This window comes from Oncorhynchus tshawytscha, linkage group LG13 (genome assembly GCF_018296145.1).
Source record: "Oncorhynchus tshawytscha isolate Ot180627B linkage group LG13, Otsh_v2.0, whole genome shotgun sequence".
Classification (NCBI taxonomy): Eukaryota; Metazoa; Chordata; class Actinopteri; order Salmoniformes; family Salmonidae; genus Oncorhynchus; species Oncorhynchus tshawytscha.
The window spans coordinates 23741865-23750664 of NC_056441.1; the positions used below are offsets into that span (position 1 = coordinate 23741865).

Genomic DNA, 8800 nt, shown 5'->3' on the forward strand with positions numbered 1-8800 from the left:
TAACCCAAAAAGTGTTTTTTTAAAAAGAGATTCTTCAAATAGCCACCCTTTGCCTTGATGACAGCTTTGCACACTCTTGGCATTCTCTCAACCAACTTCATGAGGATACATTTAAAAGAACAGGTGTGCCTTCTTAAAAGTTACTCTGTGGAATTTATTTCCTTCTTAATGCGTTTGAGCCAATCAGGTGTTGTGACAAGGTAGGAGGGTATACAGAATATAGCCCTATTTGGTAAAAGACCAAGTCCATATTATGGCAAGAACAGCTCAAATAAGCAATGAGAAAAAACAGTCCGTTATTTTAAGACATCAAGGTCATTCAATACGGAAAATTTCAAGAACTTTGACAGTTTCTTCAAGTGCTGTCAAAAAACCATCAAGCGCTATGATGAAACTGGCTCTCAGGAAGACTGCCACAGGAATGAAAGACCCAGAGTTACTTCTGCTGCAGAGGATAAGTTCATTAGAGTTACCAGCCTCAGAAATTGCAGCCCATATAAATGCTTCACAGAGTTCAAGTAACAGACACATCTCAACATAAACTGTTCAGAGAAGATTATGAATCAGGTCTTCAATGGTCCAATTACTGCAAAGAAACCACAACTAAATGACGCCAATAATAAGAAGAGACTTGCTTCGGCCAAGAAACACGAGCAATGGACATTAGACCAGTGGACATTTGAGATGGTTTGGGATTAGTTGGACCGCAGAGTGAAGGAAAAGCAGCCAACAAGTGCCCAGCATATTAGGGAACTCCTTCAAGGCTGTTGGAAAAGCATTCCAGGTGAATCTGGTTGAGAGAATGCCAAGAGTGTGCAAAGCAGTCATCATGGTTATGACATGATTCCATACGTGTTTTTTCATAGTTTTGATGTATTCACTATTATTCTACAATGTAGAAAATAGTACAAATAAAGAAAAACGCTTGAATGAGTAGGTGTTCTTAAACTTTGGACCGGTAGTGTATGTTGGGTGAATTCAGAAAAATGGGGACACTTTTTGCATCTCCTTTTTCTGTAACCTCCTTCGACATATATCCAACATACAGTATTAGCCCAACACATGATACATTGACATGTCTGAAATCCTCAACTGAGTCTAAACCATTTGTTCAGTTTACATTTGGTAGACTGGGACAGCAGGTTAGATAAATTGGGACAACATTGTTAAAGTCCTAATTGTACCCCAATGACAATTCAATTCAATGTTGTATGATTAGGAAGATTATGATTATGATTATGATTATCATGTGTTGAGCTAATATGTTGGGCATACACTATGTGTACAAAACATTAAGAACACCTTCCTAGCATTGAGTTGCCCTCCCTCAGAACAGCCTTAATTCGTCGGGGCATGGACTCTATAAGGTGTTGAAAATATTCCACAGGGATGCTGGCCCATATTGACTCCAATGCTTCCCACAGTTGTATCAAGTCAGCTGGTGGTTCCTTTGAGTGGTGGACCATTCTTGATACACAAGGGAAATTGTTGAGTGTGAAAAATCCAGCAGTGTTGCAGTTCTTGACACAAACCTAGGCAACAGGATAGATAATAAACAGTAGCATCAGCATATGTGATCTGTCAAAAGTGTTAGTGCAAAAAGTGTCAATGCAGATAGTCAGGGTAGCTATTGCTTAACTATTTAACTAACTATTTAGCAGTCTAATGGCTTGGGCGTAGAAGCTGTTCAGGGTCCTGTTGGTTTCAGACTTGGTGCATTGGTACGGCTTGCATATGCGTTAGCAGAGAGAACAGTCTATGACTTGGGTGGCTGGAGTCTGACAATTTTTAGGACCTTCCTCTGACACAACCTGGGATAGAGGTCCTGGATGGCTGGGAACTCGGTCCCGGGGATGTACGCACTACCCTCTGTAGTGCCTTGTGTCAGATGCCAAGCATACCAAGCGAGGATGCAGCCAGTCAAAATGCTGTCAACGGTGCAGCTGTAGACCTTTTTGAGGATCAGAGGGCCCATGACAAATCTTTTCAGCCTCCTGAGGGGCTGAATATGTTCTGTGCATTAACCATTTTTTAAAAGTTAGTGTGTTCTGGCTTCCTAGATGGGGTGACATGTTGAAACTCATGATAACCCGCCATGTAAAACCTTAAAAATAAGGCTTTCATTCTATCAATTATAATTCAACAATATCGCTTTTGGTGTTGAAATGAGTAGTTATTGGTAGTGTTTTAAAATATAATAACTAGTCATGTAAACAGTTGTTATATTTTATGAAATCAGAGTTATAGCACTGTTCCACTTCCCCTGAATGGTGTTTCAATAGTGGGACAGGGACCTTTTCAGCTATAAAATGCACAAAATGAACCTTTAATAAATGTAAATGTATTTTCCTTCATTAGATGTTGTATAATACATTGAAATATGTTGTTTTAGTTGTTCATAACATCTCTGAATTGATTTATTTGTTATATAGCAAATATAGCATAGGATGACGGTGGAAGGAATTAGAGGGAAATAATAAGATAGGAAAGAAAGGAGGCACATGATGTTCCATAAAGGGGGATAGAAAAGAGGCTACATTCATGAAAGGGGGCAGAATTTTGGGAAAGTAGAGGTGTTTCAGGATCAAGTAATAGATGTGCAGACTTTTAGTTAGTTAGATTTTCACCAAGAGCCTGGAAGGTCCCCAAATCGATTTTTCCAAAGGCATGGAGAGGGTTTTGTAAAAAGGTTATTGTCACATATTTGTAAAAAAACAAGTTTGTTATCGGATCGTTATCTACAAGCTTCTACAAAGTCTTATTGATTAATTCTTAACAAGTGTGAGGTGAAGTGGGACACTAGGGTAAGGTTATTATATTACAAAGTGGCATTCAACCAGCTGTCCTAAGTAGCCTACAAAGTATTTTACTATATTTTGTATGTTTTATTTCTTTATTGCACTGCTTTTATGAATCGAAAACACTTATAAAACACTGTCCATCAATATATAAACACATGCTTTCAAATGACCTGTATTAAAAATGCATGGTGATGATGATACATTGTAACAATCAATTTTACGAGTTATAAGACCTTGTACAAATAGCAAGTTGCAACAATGTGTCTCTGACTATTTCCGAGCACGACGCTTTGCAGCAATCTGGAGCTGCAGACGGCAGGCTGTCGCTACGGCAACTACACATTCGCCAATTATTGGTTCTTACCCTTCGGAAAAGCAGTGTAGCGCTATGGGAGTCTGGATAGCGACTGAAATTGTGATGAATTGACAAAAGGCTTTGTTTGTCTTTTTACATTTCATGTTTATGAGAACTGAAGACATAGATAACATTTTGTTTGAGACATGGCTGAGAAATTTGATAACCTCGAAGAGCATCTCGAAAAGTTTGTTGAAAATATTCGACAAATGGGAATCATCGTTAGCGACTTCCAACCTAGCAGTCAAACAGGACTCAACCAAAAACTGTAAGTTTTGCCAGTTGGCTCGCTAGCTAGGTGTTTCTAGTATTACTAGCCATCATAGCTAGCCCCTTAAATATGTGACTGCCAACTCCCCGTTATCAATACACCACAGTTGTGTAAAAAAGGCAAACTGGTTAGTCAATGCTAACTAGCTTCCACATAGCGAGCTAGCTAGCTAGTACAGTCAATAAATGTTGTAGACACACAGCATGGTATAAAATACTTAACATATATTAATGACCTGATTTAATTGCTGCCTAACTATCAGTAATGTTGAGGTAGTTAGTTGTATGGTAGTTGTAGATTTTGCCTGCTAACGTTAGTTGTTGAAATGTCTATCCTCGATTCTGTGCCTTTCAGAAACTACATGATCACGGGACTGCAGGACATTGAGAAATGTCGCCAGCAGTTACATGAGATCAACGTTCCTCTCGAGGCATTTGAGTGAGTAGATGTACCTACCAACTTGTACATACACCTGCCATTTCTAGCTCTAGTTTGTGAGCCTCGGAAGCCCAGGCTTCTCATGTAACTTTTGAAAGACTGGGAAAGTTCACCTCATGAATAAGATAAAAATGGGTGGAGAGTACGGTGGAGTCGAGATGGAAACTAGTTATGCGCCATTTCAAACCAATCACATAGTTTGTATGGGTGACACTGGAGCTGGAAACAAATTGTTTCTGAAAATAAATCTGCCTTGCATCAGGTGAGCATGCATTCATACGATACTCAACAAATGCTCCATAAGCTATAAGACTTTGTCTGACAGGGTAGGAAAAGGGACACAGACAAAACAAGGAATTGCATCTCTTGAGGGGAAACTGAGTAGTAATTTATTTGCAGAGCCAGTCAAATACGAGTGTTGGATGCCAGCGCTCCCATTCAAATAGTTGGGTCAACGAGATGAGATTTGTAACGATGGCTACTCGAGACTGTGGTGAGCTTAATAGAAGGAAAGTCACCCTTATACCAGCCCTTTCTCACCCTCAGACCTCCACTTGGCCACAGACCCTCAGCCTAACTAAACCAATGTTATGTTTTGCCTTATGTTGTCAGATACATAGACCAGGGTCGTAACCCCCAGCTGTACACTAAGGAGTGTCTGGAAAGGGCCCTGGCCAAGAACGAGCAGGTTAAAGGCAAGATTGACACCATGACGGTAAGTGGGAGTAGATTCAAGCCTAATAAAGACATGGAAATAGATTCAAGAAGTTACTTAATGACAAGTGTTCATGGTTACACTTTACTCAAAGTCTGCTGGTATAATGTCTTGGGATTATAATGGATTGTAAGACTTGTCATAAGATTATATAATCCTTTTATATTGTCTTATTACATTAAGGCCATAAAGGTTCTTACTAAATAACAGTAAATAAACTTTAGCTTCAAACTCTGACCCCTCTGTTCTGTCTCTGGTTGCAGAAGTTTAAGAGCCTGCTGATCTCTGAGCTGGGCAAGGTTTTTCCAGAGGAGATGACCAAGTACAAGGCTATCCATGGAGATGACCCCCCATCATAGTGACCCCAGAACTTTAACCCTGACCCCTAACCCCCCTACTCAAAGCCACAGAGAGGTTTCACAGGGCAGGATCGATGAGTCAGCCAGATGACGTGTATTCATATTCAGGGTTTATTAATGGGAAAGTGGGTTGTTGACATTGAGAAATCACCTAGTCTGAGATAATGAGACAGCTGTAGAGGTAGTTGGAGGAGAAATTCTTTGATGTGGGGAGAGTAATGTGGCAGGAATAGTAAGAACTGGCAGCCAAGAACCTATTGCCTTTTCGAATATCTATTTGTTGTACTGGAAGTATGTCATTTACTCAGAATGTGATATCTGGCTAACTGTTTCCTCCTGCTGTGTGAGATCCCACCTAGAACATGTATATAATGTTTCTACTTATACAGAACCTTTTTGTAAAGACTAAAGATCATTGTACAACACTGAAGATCTGGTCTTGGACTCTGTTTTGTATCAAGCTCAAGTATCTTGTACATGATCAACAAACTAGATCAGAGGTTTACAACACACATTTTGTGTTTTGATTGAATCATGTTTGTTTTGCTTTTTGTTTTATATTGCAAATAAATGGTCTTGATTGGAAGATTAGTGTGGTATTTACTCCCATGTTAGCGCCTTGTAGACTACAATTCATAAACAGGAACTTGATTTATAACAGGTATAAGTAGTAAAGGCCTCAATGTCCCATTCTTTCACTCAAAGGTCAATCACTATGGACATTATGTTATAAGAGGTTGTGTTCAGTGGGTATTAAAGAAGGAAATGGAAGAAAATATTTTTAACCAACAGATATTCAATGTTTATTTTTTTACCCACCTACCAATAGGTGCCCTTTGCGAGGCATTGGAAAACCTCTTTGGTCTTTGTGGTTGAATCTGTTAGAAATGCACTGCTTGACTGAGGGATCTTACAGATGATAGTATGTGTGAGGTACAGAGATGAGGTAGTCATTCAAAAATCATGTTGAACTATTATTGCACACATGGTGAGCCCATGCAACTTATTATGTGACTTGTTAAGCACATTTTTACCCCTGAGCTTATTTATGCTTGCCATAACAAAGGGGTTGAATACTTATTGACTCAAAACATTTCAGCTTTAAATTTTGAATTAATTTTTAAAAAACCACATGAATCCACTTTGACATTATGGGGTATTGTGTGTAAACCAGTGATACAATCTCAATTGAATCAATTTTCAATTCAGGCTGTAGCAACAAAATGTGGATAATGTCAAGTGGTGTGAATACTTTCTGAAGGCACTGCAGGTATCGACTTCTCAGCCGATGAGGCTGCCATCAACCTTCACAATGCCCTGAGGTCGCAGTTGATTAATTCCACTTAGGTTCTCCACAATGCAGGTGTGTGTGCTCCCTGGATGACTGGTTGCTTAGTAATTGGCGCGTTAATGAGAGAGCCCTCAGTGCTCTTTAGTGACGCACAGACGTGACAATGCAACCTGTCCTCAGGGGAAACGGGTGATGTCATATGTGTGTGTGCAGGGTACAGGTAGGTGGCTGATGTCATCAAACGGACACTATTCTCTGCCTTTTTTCTCCTTATCTTCCTTCTCTTTTTCCTCATCTCTCTTCCTCCCCTACTTGTCTTTGTCCTTTACTTGTACTGTGCCGTCAACATCTTATCTCCTCTTCCGGTGTATTGTCATCACCTGCTAACCTCTCCCATTTCTCAAGGAGTTTTGAAGGAATTGTCAGTGACAATGCATCATAGGTCAGGGGTAGACCTTTCAGTCACCAGCAACACAGGGAAAGGCTTTTGATGTAAATGTACTTTGGATGTTTTTGTTCAGTTTATTGTTATTCCCTTTTTATTATTTCTCTAGCTGAATGTGTGTGTGTGAGAATTACTTCTTGTGAGGTACGTTTGACTTCCTCCGTTTCCCTCGTCCTCCTCGTGATCTCAGGCTAGTCGCCTCCAACGCGAACATCCTCGGCCGTTACCTAGGTTACCTACCTTCTACCTTCTCTATTTTATGATGGCCACATTCTTTTTATTTTATTTATTTTTTTGTCTTCAGAATTCCTACCAGGAGTGAGTCAGAAAGAGAGGGGGAATGTGGGATTTCTTGATTGAAATAGTCTTGCTGCTAGAGGTGGATCCTCTTGCTCTTTGTTATATGCAGTTCCTGGCCTTGAGTAGTGTTTATGACACTGAATGCTATCTAGTTCAATGAGGGTACTGGAAAAAAATCATTTTAGTTCCTAACAGTTGCTTTTATTAGTTAAAGTGATGTCATATTCCTATTGTAAACTATAGATGGTAAATGTATGAAGTTGTGTACATTAATGCAGCATAATTAACATAGTTAAGGCTCTGTCCTGTGTAGCCCAGTTGGTAGAGCATGGCACTTGCAGTTCAGGGTTATGGGTTCAATTCCCATGGGGGTCCAGTACGAAGAAAATGTCATTTCACAAGTGTAAGTCACTTACGCAACAGCAATCTCTTCCTTGATAAGGGTCAGAAGACAGTCCTTCTGTCGCTCCTGTTACTATGGTAACACCCCTCCCCGGTCCCTGGCTAGATGCAGATACAATTGCCCATGCCATGTGTGTGTTTAATTGCATATTAAGTGAGAAGGCAGAAGGTGTGTGTTTGTTATTCATATTAGAGCCCTAGAGGACAATAAAGGCAGCCAATAGAATCCGCTTTGATGAGACCGACACACACACACACCAGCCTTAGAACAGAAGGTCGTCAGGTCACCAGAGAGGCATTGACGATCTCTAGGATCACTTTACTTATTCAGTCACCTGTAGTAGAGACAGATTGAATGACTGTTACCTAGTACGTCTATGGTTCCTCTAGGTCCATTTACACACTAGCTGTTAACATGAATCACCAAGGAAAAAGACACCTCTACCCTGGCACCATTCTGAAATATCCCTGCTTAGAGGAGAGGGAGATGAGAGAAATACTCAAAGAGAGAGAAGAGGAGAGGGGGGAGAAACATTCAGAGGGAAGAGGAGAGGAGAGGGGGGAGAAACATTCAGAGAGAGCGAAGAGGAGAGATGAGAAATAGAGGGTGATTGAGAGAGGAGAGATGGTTGAGAGAGTAATGAAAGGAGACAGAGGAGAAAAAGATGGAAATAGAGGGGGATTGAGAGAGAAAGGAGAGAAGAGAGATGGGAAAGAGGGAAATAGAGGGGGATTGAGAGAGACAGAGTCGAGAGAAAGGGGGAGAGAGATACTACGCCCAGGGGTGTAGTATTGTCCAGTGAGGAGGATGGGACACTAAACGTTAAATGAAACCTATAAATTACCAGTTAGTTGTCATCTGCACATCCAGACTCCACTGATAAATCACATTACTGAGTAGGAGAAAGTGACTGATTGCACCTTTATTGTTACAAATGGTACTAATACATGGAAGGATATCTTTATTTCAGGATTATGCCTGCTCTATCAGTATTTCTAACCATTTTATCTCTCCTCCACTCCTCTCTTCTCTCTCCTTGACATCCCTCTCTCCCTCCCCCATCCCTCTCTCCACCCTGCCCAAGAGTCCCCATCTAATCTACAATCAGAGAGATTTGCTAAGGAGCAGTGTGTGCAGGGTGAACCAGAGGGAGCAGGAGGAGGGGAGAGATAGACAGACAGACAGACAGACAGACAGACACAGAGGGAGAGATAGATAGATAGATAGATAGATAGATAGATAGATAGACAGACAGACAGACAGACAGACAGACAGACAGACAGACAGACAGACAGACAGACAGACAGACAGACAGACAGACAGACACAGAGGGAGAGATAGATAGATAGATAGACAGACAGACAGACAGACAGACAGACAGACAGACAGACAGACAGACAGACAGACAGACAGACAGACAGA

At 40.7% G+C, this 8800-nt stretch overlaps 1 protein-coding gene across 1 annotated transcript; it reads left to right on the plus strand.

Moving 5' to 3' along the window:
- Positions 1–3080: 3080 nt before the first annotated feature.
- med10 (mediator complex subunit 10) lies at positions 3081–5525 on the plus strand. Its single transcript, XM_024441168.2, has 4 exons — positions 3081–3424; positions 3782–3865; positions 4478–4580; positions 4844–5525. The coding sequence occupies exons 1-4, from the start codon at positions 3303–3305 to the stop codon at positions 4937–4939; spliced, it is 405 nt and encodes a 134-aa protein (XP_024296936.1). The 5' UTR covers positions 3081–3302; the 3' UTR covers positions 4940–5525.
- Positions 5526–8800: the final 3275 nt, after the last annotated feature.